Here is a 16,988-nt window from a genome sequence, read left to right on the forward strand (position 1 = left end):
GATCATGATGCATGGAGAAGGCTGGAAGTATCCTTTATCCAACACTGGGGACCAAATGGTGACAACTACTACTGCTGCTGCAAAACATTATATCCTGGTATCATTATTAAGCCTGTCTGTTTTGTACAGGCATGTTGTAGGTCTGTATGGTGCTAAATGATTCCACTATGAAAATATCAATTATGATATTGCAATCTCTAGACTGTTACATCTATGAAAGGTTTATTATTCTGAAACAATCATGAGAAGGTGATTCTATGTTTCAACCAATACAAAACTTACTTCACCGTTTTTGATTCTGTGTTAAGCTTTTACATACATTATGTGTAGCTACTCCCTTTACTCCTTATTGACTAGACATGAAAATGGTTCTAGCCTTTGTTCTAGCCTTTAAGAAGCTATATTTAACTTGTCTGTCCATGTTGTTACATAATGTTCAGTCATGCATAGAACAACTCTCTCTTCCGTAAATCTTCTAAATGTACACAAAGCTCATCTACCTTATTTTTCTGTCTTGTAATGTGTTGTTGCGACAAACTAACTTATTTTTTCTGAAATCTTTTAGATATCTTGTGGTTTTCGTTTTTTCAGATTTTTATCATGACTGACATCTGTAACCTGGCATTAACTGAAAAAAAGTGTGACTCTCACTCCAGTAATCATATGGATTTTGCCTTGCATGCATTTATAATTCCTTGTACTAGGCTGCTCCAATGTGACCTTTGGGATGAGGGCACCTCTGCTCTCCCCTAACCAGGTTCGTGGTTAGTGGCAGGTAGTGTAGGCTGACCATCAGGTGGCCCAATTACATGCATCCTCCTTATTTGCGACATGCTTGGCCACCTGTGACCAACCTTCTGCAGCCAGTGGAGTAGGGTCACATACGTTATGGCCCGGCTGCAAGACTGGTAGTCTATCAGTTCTTCGCCCACACCTTGTAGTGCTTCGAGAATTTTGGAGAGAGAGAGAGAGAGAGAGAGAGAGAGAGAGAGTCGTTTAAGTTCCTCTTACCAGCATTAGTTCTTTGGAGAAGAAAGTTGTGGAAATTGATGTAGCCAACTACCCAGTGAAGAGGATCATCTAAACATTTCAAGTAAGCCAAAGTGTATGCAATGTTACATGTGATGCTGTACACAGAGGTTGCATACCTTAAAAGAAAATGTGGAAAAACAGGATAAATTAATACCTCTTGTCCAGTCGCAAATTGCATGTGTTAGTACCCGAGTAGATAATGTGGAACGTGACTTTAAGGAGAAATTAGTCACTTCAGACTTAATAAATATGAGTAATCTGGAGGAACAGGTAGAGGAAATAATTGACTGAAAAGTGGCCGCAAGTGTAACCTCCGACAACGTTTCTCAAAATTTAGCTTCAGAACTTAATGATACTAAGAGAGGCATAGATAGTTCATGGAAAGAATTCAAACTCATCCAGGGTAATATAGACAGAAAGATGACTTCTCCTAACATGGTATTGACCAGTGAAGTAATGACCGACCTACAATGAAGGGCAAATTCTGGACTATCCTGGCAATTTCCAAAGTTTAAGCCAGGCAGGGAAGCACATCCTACTCACTTTCTGAAACTGTTTAACCAAGCCTTACTGAAGACCTGGGAAGATTCAAAAAACTTTGAGTTTGTAGTAGGGTACCTTTTAGGAGAAGCCACCGAGTGGGGTACAGTCAACATCGAGAACTTTTTGTCTTGGGCAGATTTCCAGAAGAAGTTTAAGGAGAAGTATTGGTCAGCTAGTGCCCAGGAAAATTTAATATCTGATTTGTGGGACCCGAAGAATTATAACAGTACGTGGGGTATGATGAGAAACTATTTTGACTGACATTTAACATGTGCAAAGTACTTAGATAAGCCCATGGAAGAAGAAGGGTTAGTTCAAATTTTAATAGGACATTTATCCATATACGCCAGGAAAGGTATATTGTGTAGTGGGTGGAAAATCATAGAAGAACTGTTGTCTTTTGTGGACGTACTCAATGCCTTGAACCAGGACCATAAGGAGATCATGCACCAAAATGAAAATCAGACTTATAATAGGAATAGTAGTAATAATTTTAGAAAACATGAGGCTAATTTTGCTAGAGTACACCAATGTAATATGAGTAATGGTAATGATAATTACCTAAAGAAGCATCTACCTTCGAATATAGGCCAATTGACATTGCAAGAATTTGTACCAAGCAGTAATAGAGTACAAAGCGGTAACATAATACCCCATTTCGGTAACCAACCAGTGATTACCAATAATGAAGAAAATTTAGTGCAGTCTGGATCCAGGGCTGGGGCCCAGGCCATAGAAATACATTAGGAGGCCTGGTTCAGAATAAGTATGTTAATTTCATGCATAAAATACCAACCAAAAAATGGTTGTTACTGGAAGAACCGAGCTTAACTACCATTAACCCTCAACCAATAATAATAGGAAAAGTGGAGGATTTAGACGTTAACACATTTATAGATTCCGGGACTGAAGTGTCACTTATTTCTAACACTTTCTTTAGCACATTATGAACTAAATATCACTCACCACTATTACCAGTAACAGGAGTGTACATAGTTGGTATTACTGGAACGAAGAGCAAAATTGTTAAACATGAGACCCAGGAGAACTGCAATATTGGGAATATCCCATTTCAACAGACAGTGTTAGTAGTAGAAAATATCAGTATGGATGTGTTGTTTGGCCTAGATTGGCTATCAGAATTTAATGTCATATTGAATTTCGAGGAGAGTCTTTTGTGTACTGTTTGCAACAGACAGCTATATTGGTAAACAAACAACTGAGAATCAATGTTTATGATTAACAGCGACAGCACAATTGTCACCAGAGATTGAAAAGGTAAGTTATGTGTCACATTGAACTGACACACAGAGCAAAGTAAATGAATCGCCAATATTAAGCAGTGAACAAAAACTAGATTTATATAAAATTCCAATGGAATATGAAGAAGTATTTTCTGATCTTCCTGGTAGTGTTAGCAATTATATATGTAAATTTAAAATGAAAGATAGTACTCCATTTTTCTGTAAGCCATATTGAATACCGGTACGTCTGAAAGAAGCAGTTAAGGAAGAAATTGGCAAGATGATTGACAATAATGTAATAGAACGTAGCTCTAGCATAATGAATAACGCCTTGGTAGTAGTAAAAAATGCTACAGGAGATGTGCATTTAGTGCTAGACGCGTGTACTTTGAATAATCATATAGGGACAGAATGAGACCGACCAATTAACATCAATGAATTATTGTCCAAATTTGAGAAAGCAAAGTATTTTAGCACGATAGACCTGACTGCTGGATATAGGCAAAGTAGATTACATCCTGAATCAAAGATATATGCAGCATTTCTATTTGATGGGAAATCGTATCATTTTAATGTGTTACTGTTCGGATTCAATATTTCAGTATCTGTGTTTATACATGCACTGGATGAGGTGTTAGGAAGAGAATTGTTAAAGGATTTAATAATATATGTAGATCATATACTCGTAATCTCATCTACTTGGGAAAAGCATTGCCTGACCTTGAATAAAAGACTGAAAAGGTTTAAAGAAAAAAGTATTACAGTAAAATTGTCAAAATTGCACTTTGCGAGACAAGAGCTTAAATTTTTAGTGAATATTGTAGGAGTGCAGGGAGTTAGACCAGATCCGAAATGTATAAAGGCCCTAGAAACATAAGATAATTGAAGGGATTTATTGGAATGGCCAGATACTATAGATGATGTGTATGAAGTCAAGAGCTGAATGACCCAAGACTTTTACGGTTATTAAGAAAGGGAATACCATGGATTTGGGACCAAGAGGCCAATGATGCATTTGAAAATGTAAAAAGAGCACTAGTAGAATCACCCATATTACAACATCCAGTTATGGGCGAGACATTTAAAATTTCAACAGATGCATCCGACTATGGTACAGCAGCAGAACTTTTCCAAGGAGAGTCAGGTCTGAAAAGTACAAATCACAGATCTATAGCTTTTGCTAGACAGAGTCTTAGCAAACATGAATTTAACTACACAGCCACAGAAAAGGAACTATTAGCAATAGTATGGAGTATCCAAAAATTCCAAACACTAGTATGGGGTCAGAAATCCATGTATATACAGATCACCAAGCTCTATCTTTTTTAATGAGTAGTTGGTTATTACATAGTAGATTAATGTGGTAGATGTTGTTCCTACAGGAATATGACATTAAAATACAGTATGTAAAAGGTTCTGAGAATATTGTACCTGATGAATTGGCTAAGATACCTTTAGATATGACAGAATTAAAATGTACAGAAGGACCCGGTGTAATTTTTGCAATTAATTTTATGACAACTGAATATTCACACAACAGGGTACAAGAAATGGCTCAAAGAATAACCAACAATATCCATCATGATCACTACTTTACAGAAATATTTGCTGTGTGTGTTAGGAAGTCTTTACTTCCTCATCAAGCAGAGAAATGGAAGGTTACAGGGAATAATTTGTTTTGGAGGGACAATATAACATCACAGCATTGGCATTTATGCGTCCTGAAGGTGATGGAGAACGAGATTGTGTTGTATGTTCATGCTGGATGTGGACACTTCGGATTAAAGAAATGTATTGCTCATATGAATAAGATCTATTATTTTAAGAAATTAGGACATCAGGTAGTATCTTTAATTAGGACTTGTGAAATTTGTCAGAGGGTAAAAGAGAGTAACACTCATGTTAAATACAAAATGTATCCAATCATTCCTAAGGCCTTACATGATCTTACAGCAGCGGATTTGTTTGGACCAATTCCAAAAGGGAAGGGAGGAGTATCATACATTTTTGTTCTCATAGTGTGTTGGTCGAAGTATGTTAAGTTGTATCCTATTAAGAAAGCAAATACACCACTCGTGATTCACTGTCCGCTACAGTACTTTCTCGAAGTAGGCAAACCAATATGATTTCTTACAGACAATGGGCCACAGTTTGTTAGTAATGAATTTAACGAATTTTAGCATGGGAAGATGTTTGTCAACTGTTAATCTCCAACAATAATCTGTCTTCCAATCTGTGTGAAAGGGTTATGAAAGAAATTGGGAAATTATGCTGCACCTACTGCCATGAAAGACATACGTCATGGGCAACGAAAGTTAAAGACTTTGAGCTTATTTTAAATGAATTGCCACATTTATCGATGGGATTAACAGTTTTGGAAGTAATAGGCAAACCCTTTGTGGGAGAACCTCTTATTAAATATTTTACTTGGCCAGAACAACCTTCTGTTGATTACAAACTGAATCAAGCAATAGTTTCTAAGAATTTGGTTGAAAGGGCACAACAATGAGTAAGTAAACATAATGACCAAGCTATTGAACCTCAATACAAGGATGACCTGGTTCTAATAAAACAGCATCTTCTAAGTTCAGCACTAAAGAACAAAATGCACAAATTTTTCCAAAAATATGAGGGACCTTACTGAGTAGAAACGGTAATATATCCCAAGACATTATTTTTGGTAGATCCAACAACTGGATCAGAAAATGGGAAATACAATGTTAAGAGCATTAAATTGTATATCTCTGAGGGACGTTAACATTCTGTGTTAACAGGTGGAGTGACGACCGTTGGATCCACCGCTTACGGTTAATAGAGAAACATACCAGTGTGGAATTGTGATAACGTCACCCAAAATTGCTCTTGGTATGTGACTGAGTCGTCCTTGGTTGTTTGAGAATTGTGTCCTCTAAGTATTTGGAAGAAGTCGTCCTCCGTTGTTAGAGGATTGTACCTGCTAAATATTTGGAAGAAGTTGTCTTCAGTGATTAGAGAGTAAGGAGTTGTGTCCACTAGGAAATTTTATGGTGTTGTCCTTGGTTATTTCAGTTTCTCTGTGCAAACCTGGGTGTAGAGGTCCTAAAAAACTGCGAAGGATATTAGATTAACAGAAGATATGACATTATATGAATAATTAAATGACTGTGATAATATGATACATGATTTTATACTTAATACAGACTACATTTTTTACATTTTATGAGATATAATGTAGATGAGAGGGTTTGTATCGATTTTGAAAGAAATGGGTAGTGTAGGTACAGGCGTAACTAACAGTAAACACACACCACACCTTTCAAACGACCCTCGCAGACAAGTATGGCTGAGTCTTCACCATTTGCCATTCCATGGGTGTTGCTAAGATTTTCTTCAGGGACCTCAAGGGTGAAGGTGAGAATGTCCATTCTATATGAGACAATTTAACACCATACATTCTCCAGCTTTTCACTCATGTACCGACAAGGTAGGGATCCTGGGGAAGGGAGGTGGGAAGGGTTTCCTGTCTTTGGGGCTATTTTCTTTCACTTCTTCAATCTTAGCAACCATTTCCACTTTTTGCTTTCTTACTTCTCATTTGAGTACCTATCTATCTTTCCCTTTTTCCATATTCAACCACTTCTATTGCTGAAGTCCTTCTTAGTTTCCATGGTTTCCAATAACATACAACTTATTTCATATAAGCAGGCTGAAGAATCAGGATACACAGACACATTTGCACATACACACAACGGAACACAAAGATGGAAACAATAAAAGGACAGATTGAATTGATGTAAGAACTGGCAAGGGTGGTAGGGGGGAAGGCCATGAGACATGCACACATTGTTGTTTATGGTGACATTTCTACATCGTATTGTATACATCTACTATCATAAGTCTATACCAGATATACATACGAAGGAGGCCCAAAAGACACGCACACTTTGGTGTTTACGGTGACAGATCTACACTGCATATGGTTCTACATCGCATATCTGTATGTAAAGAAATATATTTAGATATGTAAAGACTATGATCATTTTGTATCATATATGCACATAGATATATAAGTAAAATAAACTACACATCAAGTACACCTGAGAAGGAAGCAAGAGTAAATTAAGGAGAGCATAAGCCAGAGAGGAATAGATTGTGATAATTAGCAAGGATTGTCAGGGTAACAAATATTCTGATGACTTGCAGGATAGTGGGACTCTTATAACCTAAGTAAGTATATTATGTAATGAATAATGTATGTAGGCATGAAGTATATGCTGGAAATGTAGAAGTGATAAGTAAAGGAGGACTCTAGTGTATGAAGTAAAGTATATTTTCAGTTTGACCAGAGAATATTTAATGATAGTGTACATAAAGATGTATACTAGGGCAATGAATCATGAGGCCTACTCAGGAAGGATAAGGGGGATGCACTCATTATTTATTAATATAAAAGGCAGATAGGTGGACCGAAGGAAGGCTGACCTATACTATGCGGACAGGGGCACCAAGAGGGGGATTGACCTGTACCATAGTAGAATAGGAATTTAAAGGGAAAGGGAAAAAGGACAGTATCATGACAGAAGTTACAAAATTTGATAGGAATTATTCTGGTAAGTTTGGATTCTATAAACCACTAGCATTATTAGGTTTTAGGTGTGTCAGAAAACAAAACCACTTTTATTTTGCCCAAAGTTCCTCCAGGCTACAGATGAGTATAAATAATGATACTAGTACATATGGAGAAAAAATAGCACAGAGTTTTAGAATAAAGGATGAAATATTCAAGTGTCCAAGACACCTGGAATTTATGATTGGAGTCAAGGTCAGAGTCCTCACAATTCACAAGTAAGAGTAATACAGAATGAAAGAAGTATGCATATAAATCTATGTAGAAAGTGAATACTTTTAAAATGTAGATTGTTATGCTGTATGATATTAAGGTACATATTGATTATGTATAAAATATTGCGTGTTCAGGCTGAGGGGAGGGATAGGTAGTGCTTCAAGAATTTCAGAGTAAATTCTAGAAACACTTGTCTTTCCTCTGTCTCAAACAACTGATATTTTAAGTATGAGTGTGGAATAATGGAAAAGTATCTACCGCACCACCAGTTTCTGTGTGCAGGTGGGAAGTTGGCTATGAGAACACTCTAAGCGTGGCAGTCAGTCAGTGCCAACAAGTGTTTTCCGCTCGCGCCTGTCTGCAGTTCAGCATCTCCACTATATGGTGAGTAGCAATCTATCCTGTTCATAACATTTTCAAAATTAACAAATCTCAGTTCTAACAACAAAGAAGTAACATGGAAAATGGTCTGATATTACTCAAGTATTTTGAAGAGCTCTTAAACTGTGAAGTACCATCTGAGATATTCAGCTGCAGTCAGAAAGAACCAAATTAAAACCTAGAACCACCAACTGCTCCAGATCCAATATTTAAAAATAAACTAAAGGCATTTCTGACAAAGCACTGTTTCTGTTCAGTATAAGAATTCCTGGAAATGAAAAATTATAAAGTTCCTTTGTAAAATACTGTGATTAGGGTAAAACATTCTATAGGCAAAATAATAACCTAATTTCTAATATACACAACTATGTTTCAGTTTCACTTCCCAAAATTTTTCAACTCGCTTTTGAATGTACAAGTACACATTCTATTAGTATTAAAACTTAATTGTCTGTGAAATCTCAATGTTAATTTCATGTTTAATGTAGTTTTTAAATGACATTGTCCTTCTGCTGTGTTTCCAGTTGACATTTTCACTATTCTGTAATCTCAGTGATTATTTGTGTAGATTTAAAGTAGCACTACATTGCCTACATGTTTCTTAGTTCCCCATGTAAATTGTTTGTATTCTCTGTATGTGAAGTTACTATATTCATCAATGAACAATTTTGTGTACATTTTTTTAAATGATATTTGTTAAGAAAAATGACTTGTCCTATATCATTTGTACTTTGTACAATATGTGATCCACAGGATAAATAAATAAATACAAATACAAATACAAATACAAAGTTAAGACCATCATAAGTATCTTGAATAATAAAGCTCCTGGGGAAGATGGGATTACTGCAGAACTCTTGAAGCATGGTAATAAGAAATTGAGTATCAATCTAACAAATATTACAGATAAAATTAGAGAAAAAGAGCACCTTCCAGGAAGGTGGACACCACCATTAATTCATCCTATCAATAGAAAAGGTGATAAGTGGGAGCCTTGGAACTACAAGTGGTTATCTTTAATACCAGTGACCTACAAAATATTCTCAAAAGCTTCACTGAATGGAGAGGAAAAGCAAGTCTATTCACAAATAGTTAAGTATCAAGAAACTTCAGAAAAGGACAGATCATGTCCAAAACAAATTTTGAATCTGAAAACAATAAACACATGTCCAAAAACAGAGAAGGAAGAACTTCATGTCAGTATTTATGACTTTAAGAAAGCCTCTGATTTAGTAGGTAGATCAGCACTGTTGTAAATACAAGAGAAGATGGGTTTAGATGGAAACTCCAATGAACACAATATCAAACATCAACTTCAGAGAAAATCTTTGGAGTCCTACAATTTCAAAACTGGCATCAGACATGGGGGTGGACTATCCCCCTTGCTCTTTAACTGTGCTGTCAATAAAGTGATGTGGTGAATGATGATGATAAATGAAAGAAGTGGGTGAAATATGGCTGGGATGTAAGAAAAAAAGAATACAGATGACTGGTATTTACAAACAGTTATATGATATTTTCAGGATCATTAGCAGGTCTACAGATCTCTATTGAGAAGACAAAGTATCTTACAAAATCAAGAACAACTCCTTAATGGGTGACAATAAAAGGTGAAATACAGAAGGTAGAAAGATTTAAATATCTAACAGAATGGACAGAAATTGGTCTGACAAAAAAAGCTGTGGGAGCATAAATAAACAAGATGAATTTAACATAAAAACTAGCTATGAACATCTACAATAAGAATAATCTTTCAATCAATGCAAAAATTGAGACATTATCAGACAATGATCATCCCTGAAGCCCTTTATGCAGCACAGAGGCTGATCCTTGTAAGAACAGGATTGCTTAAGAGGCTAGAACTTGTGAAATGGGAGATTCTGAGGAAGATATTGAGTTATTGAAGAACAAGAGATGATCAGGATAGAAGACAAGGAAACCAAGAACTGTGTACCCAGATAGAGATATAGGATACACCAGGAAAAGGAGGACTATTTGTTCTTTGAATACATCCTTACAAAGAACCTGTGGAGGTTGACACATTAGACAATGCAATTTATTGTGAAAAAGAAAACCAAAATGCACTATGTCCGAGAGGTATAAAGTGATTTGGAAGAAGTGGCAAGACAGGAAACAGAGATTTACAACAGTGATACTTTTAAATAACAATCAGGCTGTCACTGGTTTATAGGACAGAATTAGACCTAGGTCAATGACATGGTGAACAGAAGAGTGCAGAAGTTTGCAAAATGTCAGAATAAGAAAATATCCTACCCTGATAAAAATCAGAAGAAATAAATTTGTCCCTGAAATGACCACAAATAAAAGAAGAAGAAAAATATTGCTACAAGCCCTGGTTAAACGTTATTTGCAGATACTACAGTCATGTGGAAATGGTGAGTTGTTTGTTTTCCTTAGCAGGACAGTTCTATGAGCAAATTTACTACTACTACCAGTACATATCATACTTAACATGTACTTGGTGTAATTCATAATACAACAAACATCTTTCTTTCAGTGTATGTTCCTTCATATGCACAAATACAGTATGATAATACTGGAATGATCCATTAAGGAATTCTGTCGTTTGGTTATATTTTCTGAGAGTGGTTATTTCTTAAGTAATGTCTGCTCCAAGCCTGAGCCTGGCACTTTGTCCTTCAGTCCTTCAGTCCTTCTAGTCTTTTGTTGTAGTACTGTGTATGGGTCCATCTTCAGCCCTTAGATTAGGAGCTCACGTATATCATTTCAAACCAGATTTTCTTATTAAACAGTATCAGCAGTGCTAATCACCAGATTCATTTTCAACTATGAAGTCGTACTGCTTTCCAATGTGTCAGCACTACTTTGATATCATGAAGTAGTGATAACTTTACATTCACCCTGAATATTTTGTTGTCAATAGGGGAGTTTTGTAATGATTTTATGAAAGAGGATCAGGTAGCGATTGTGGGTGGAACAGGGAATGATCTTGATAGGGATGGGGAATATGATATAGGTGGTGACCTGGTAAAGATAGCTATTCAAAATGGTGGCACTAATGTGCACATCTTGCAACTGTTTCAGTGTCATGGTCGGTTGCATCTTAATGCTGATGTTAGGTGTGTTAACATGGGGCTGGAGAAGTCACTGATGGCAGAGGGCATGGCTCACATTGCAGTGGTGCCAACTGAGTCTGTCAATAGATTGGGTTTCACTAGGCATGGTGTGCACCTCAATACAAATGGGGAGGGGAGGCTGGCAAAGCGTACAGGTGACAGTGTGTTAGTTGGTGGTGGGATCACTCATGGAAAAATTCCTGTAATGGTTGGTGTCAGAGCTGCACCTTTTTTTAGATTGAAGTTGGCTGATAGGTATACCTGCTTAAAGGAAGTCATCCTAACAAATGAATCACCTTCAGAGGAGGTCAAGTATCCAAGTAGAAAAGGAATTAGCATATTTCATCAAAATATTAACAGTGTTAGAGATAAAGTTAGTGAACTGCTTATAGATGTTGACTCTGACATTACTGGTATATCAGAGCACCACTTAAATAATTTGACAATTTAGAGGCTTCGTTTTCCTGGATACAGATTAGCTGGCTATTTTTCAAGGAGTTCTTTGCAGAGTGGGGGAGTGGCCATGTACAAAAAAGTGGTATTCTATTGTGTCCAATGCTGTATCATGGCACTGCACTGAACAGGTATTTGAATGTTGTGCATTGGCAGTTGAATTTGTGAAACTAATTTTCTAATAGCTGTTGTTTATAGGTCTCCTAATTCTGACTTCAGAGCATTTCTGCTCAAGCTAGAGAGGTTTCTTAGTTCACTTTAAGGGAAGCACCAGAAATTAGTTATATAGGGTGACTTCAATATTAATTTTGTACATGATTGTGCAAGAAAATGGATGTTGGTAGACCTCCTAAACACACATGATCTGATGCACATTGTGCTTTTTCCAACCAGGCTGCAGGGGAACAGTATCACAACCATAGACAATATTTTTTATTCATTCTTCATTACTTTATGGGCACTCTGTTGATGAAAGGGTGAATGGCCTTTCAGACCATTATGCACAAATTTTAGCACTAAAATGCTTTTGTACTCAAACAAATGTCACATATAATCACAAACTATTTAGGAAAGCTAATCCACTGGCAATAGAGAGTTTTTTAAACTTTATTAAGGAACAAGAGTGGCAGGATGTTTATACAGCTGATAACACAGAAGGCAAATATTATAATGCTTTCTTTAACACATTCCTTGTGATCTTTGAGAGCTGCTTTCCACTTGAACATTCTAAATGAGGTACTAGCAATAAAAGGCAGCCTGTGTGGCTGACTACTGAGATAAGGTAAGGATATCATGTAGAACAAAGTGGGAATCATAAATAAATGTTAGAAGCAGTCACAATCAAGCTACAGTAGTCTATTACAAATAGTATTGTAAGGTGCTTAAAATGTTATAAAGTCAGTTCGTAGTAAAAATATTTCTGTTACTTATAAGTCAGATATACGTACAGTACTTAACAATCGTTTTCTGAGCTTTACTGGTGAATTAAATAAAAACTTAGCTTCTACAGGGAACCATATAACTCTCTTGGAAAATGGTTTTCTGAGATTGGTGTCTGAAATACTCCTCTGTGATACTGACAAGGGGGAGATTGAGTCAATAATTAAATTACTGAAGACTAAGGACTTTCATGGATATGATGCAAGTGCTTAGCAGAATATTAAGGTACTGTGCTGCACATGTTAGCCCTGTACTTAGCCATATTTGTAATTTTTCCTCTAAGAATGGTCAGTTTCCTGAATGATTGAAGTCCTCAGTAGTAAAGCTGCTTTATAGAAAGGGAGAAAGGGGTAGTGTAGACAATTTTAGACCTATTCCTATGCCACCAGCGTTTGTTAAAGTGATTTAAAAGGCTGTATTAGTATGGATAATCAATCATTTTATATCACATAATTTGTTATAAGATGTACATTTTGGCTTTAGAAATTGTTTATCAACTGAAAAGGTGTGATTCTCTATTCTCTTTGAGGTACTGGATGGATTAAAGAAAAGGTTTTGAATGCTAGGCATATTTTTTGATTGAACTAATGCATTTGCTTGTGTTGACACTAAATATTGCTCTAGAAGTTGGACAATTATGGAATAAGGGGAGCAGCTCACAATTGGTTCACCTCTTATTTTAACAACAGACAGCAAAAGGTCATTATTAACAGTGCTGAGAATGGCATGATATGGTGTCTGAATGGAGCACAGTCAAATGGGGGATGCCCCAGAGATCAGTGTTGGGGGTCACTCCTGTTCCTCATTTATATAAATTATATGTTCTTTAGTATTACAGGTAATTCTAAAATGCTTCTGTTTGCTGATGACACCAGCTTGGTAGTAAAGAATGTTGTGTACAGCATTTTATCTGTTTCAAATAGTGCACTTCATGCATAAGTTCATGGTTTGTAGAAAATAAACTAATGCTAAACCACAGTATGACTCAGTTTTTACAGTTTCTAACACACAACTCAACAAAACCCAACATTTTAATTTTGCAGAATGGGCATATGATTATTGAAACTGAACAGTTCAAATTTCTAGGTGTCCAATTAGGTAGTAAGCTGTCATGGAAAGCTCGAATTCAGCGTTTTGTTCAAAGACGTATTGCTGCCATTTTTACCATTCAAACGGTATCTGAAGTTAGTGATTGTTCGACACAAAAATTAGTCTACTTTGCTTATTGTCATTTGCTTATGTCATATGGCATTATAATTTGGGGTAGCTCTTCCCATTCTCAAAGGATATTTTTGGCTCAGAAACAGGCAATTCAGGCTATAAGTGGTGTAAGTTCACAAACCTCTTGTCGACCCGTTCACTAGTCTGGGTATTCTGACATTGGCCTCTCAATATATACATTCCTTACTGTCATTTCTTCCATATGCTTTCAAATTGAAACTGAAGAGTTTCCTCTTGGGTCACTCCTTCTACTCTGTTGAGAAGTTACTTGAAAAATTAAGCTGATTCCTACATTATATTGTTGATTGTGTTTACTTAAACTTATGGCCTGACCTTTTCTGGGTTCCTAAACTTTTTGTTTTATCGGTTATTACTTCTATGTTGTAATTTCATGTATGACACATTCAATGACCTTGGATATTTACTCCTCAATTTGGCCCTACAGAACTAGATGGGTAAATAATTAAATAAATGAATATTTGCATAAAAATGAGTGTTTTATCTTTCACTACAAATGATTGATAGCACATTCATACATTGCATAGTCATACATGGAAGCAAATTATTGTGAATTTGAATGAAATAAAAGAAGAAAATATGAAAATAACTCACAGCTGTAATGGTCAAGATATTATTATTGATATTTAGACTATAGATGTGGAAGGACTGATTTGGTAAGAAGTGTGTTTTTGGTGACCATATGTATCACAAATGCAGTAAAGGTTTATGATTAGCATTCTCAAACCTTTCATCAATTTTTGTTCAATGAGTGCTGTAAAAAAGTTGTTAGAAGGAATCTCTTTATAAATGACTGATTCTGATGGTTTCACTATTAACAGAATGTATATGTTGGGAAAAAGTAGAACAGCTTACCTGCAGCAAATGCAGCAGCAATGAAGAGGGCAAAGGCAGCAATAACTGAGACGCCCACCTGTGACCAGCGACGACCCATGTGGTCAGCCACCCAACGACCTGCTACATATCCAGGGAACTCTGCCAGTGACTGCCATGCGAAATTCATGAATGGGTTACCCTCCAAGTTAGTCACATTTAGTAGCAGGCTGTAGTATGCCAGCTCGAACACCATCCTGTGACATATTTTTGGCACACATTCAGCTTTGCACTGTCACCAATAATTTAAATTAAGAGTCTTGTTCTAAGAAGCAAACTGTTTTCTGTAGAACAACAAATCTGACAATTTTGCAATGAACTCCTTTCAGAACTAATGAATTTTATGTCATTAAAGGGATGAGGAAAAGGACGTCAAGTGGACAATCTCATCACACACATTCTGTTAGCCCAAAGCTAAGGAGAGTTTTCTTCCAGCTGTGGAATACATAGTTTATTTAAATGGTTGCTATCTTAGATAACTTTAGAAATAAAGGAAAATACTCTCACTGATTATTTCAGTGGTAGGATTGTTAAACCATGTGAAGTACAACAGATATGAAGCAAGAACATGCAAAATGTGTGTGTGTGTGTGTGTGTGTGTGTGTGTGTGTGTGTGTGTGTGTGTGTGTGAACAGATATGAAGCAAGAGCATGCAAAATGTGTGTGTGTGTGTGTGTGTGTGTGTGTGTGTGTGTGTGTGTGTGTGTGTAGAGATTTACTGGATGAATAAGTAAATAAAAAATAAAAATAAATACTTAAGAATGAGTTAGAAAACTGTTTTGATGAGCTTTACAATAATGTTACAAAAAGGCTAGATTGGTACTTATGAGTGACAGACAGGTATAATGAAGAGATTGCTGTACCTCTAAGCTTTCTGAAGTAGAAAAATTCCAACACAAGACTGGTACCAAATAAGGGACAGCAACAGATTCAGCAATTGAAGGTTCAACGGGATTCTTTGTACAGGCCTTGGATAAAATATCTGGAGTTTTCCTTGATGTATCCAAGGCATTTGACATAATACACCACCGGCCGGGGTGGCCGTGCGGTTCTAGGCACTACAGTCTGGAACCGCATGATCGCTGCGGTCACAGGTTTGAATCCTGCCTCAGGCATGGAAGTGTGTAATGTCCTTAGATTGGTTAGGGTTTAAGTAGTCCTACATTATAGGGGACTGATGACCTCAGAAGTTAAGTCTCACAGTGCTCAGAGCCATTTGAACCATTTTTGAAAATAATAAATTGCACAGTATGCAGCAGACTGGATAACAACATATTTCAGTGACAGAAGACAATATGTTACTTTTGAAGATATATACATGAGAGATAGAAGCATAACATTTGGAGTTCCTCAAGGACCTGTAATTGGCCTATCTTGTTAAATTTATTTATAAACAATGTAATACAAACATGTGAAACTGAAACAAAGTAACTATATGCAGATGACATGACTGAGTGTAACCAACACTTTTGTGGCATTTGAGAAAAAACACACTCACGAGAGAGAGAGAGAGAGAGAGAGAGAGAGAGAGAGAGAGAGAGAGAGAGAGGCTCAGGGTTAATGAGCTAATCATTAATCTAAAAAAAAAAAAAAAAGAACTTTTCACAAGGGTTTCAACAATAGATAAAACACATATCTGTACTTTTGAATGAAACAGGAGTGAAAGAAATAGTTTCAGTTAAGTCTTTAAGTGTAATGATGTGAGCTAAAGTGTAAACAACAGATTAACACTGGTTTCAGCAAGTTAAGCTCTATGGCAGCTATTTCTAATGAGACAACTGTCTCAATATGCATTTCAAAAGTTTTTGTATATCATGGTCCCTGCTGAATCATATATCCAATCAGGAATGACAATATGAGGAAACTCTGCCATCACAATAATGAAAAGATTATTGTCACTACATGTATATCCTTCACCGTGCTCTGTATGATGGCTTGTGGAGTATGTATGTAGATACAGATATTTGTAAATGTATTCAAGACCATTGTGCCTGCATATGAAGACATCACAAATCTGGATACCAATGAGACTATTCATATCCATAACACAAGAAAAAGAAAACAACTGACTTGCCTTTCACATAAGCTACAAAAATTTGGTAAAGGACTTCAATATTCTGCTACTAAATCAATGAAAGCACTGCCAAGAAATCTGCAATCTCAAAACAGAGAATGGTTTTGCTGAAACCCTGAAAAAATACTGATGAAAAAATAATTCTATAGCAGTGTTGGAGTATACAAGCTGACATTACTAATTTTCTCTGAGACTAATGAATTTTAGGCACAATAAAATAAGAAAGTGAAATAATTTTTTTTATTAGTCACATCTGTAAAATATCTGTAGACGTGCCATATCATAGATTA

At 36.2% G+C, this 16,988-nt stretch overlaps 1 protein-coding gene across 1 annotated transcript in view; it reads right to left on the bottom strand.

Annotated features, from left to right (window-relative positions):
• The window catches only part of LOC124775216 (solute carrier family 22 member 7-like), a 145,130-nt gene that overhangs the window by 31,610 nt on the left and 96,532 nt on the right, over positions 1-16,988 (bottom strand). The window contains exon 7 of the mRNA XM_047250058.1: positions 14,607-14,821. Coding sequence (XP_047106014.1) covers positions 14,607-14,821 — 215 coding nt within the window. The remainder of the gene's footprint in view (positions 1-14,606; positions 14,822-16,988) is intronic.

The sequence above is a fragment of the Schistocerca piceifrons genome, chromosome 1 (assembly GCF_021461385.2).
Source record: "Schistocerca piceifrons isolate TAMUIC-IGC-003096 chromosome 1, iqSchPice1.1, whole genome shotgun sequence".
In the NCBI taxonomy this organism is placed as follows: domain Eukaryota; kingdom Metazoa; phylum Arthropoda; class Insecta; order Orthoptera; family Acrididae; genus Schistocerca; species Schistocerca piceifrons.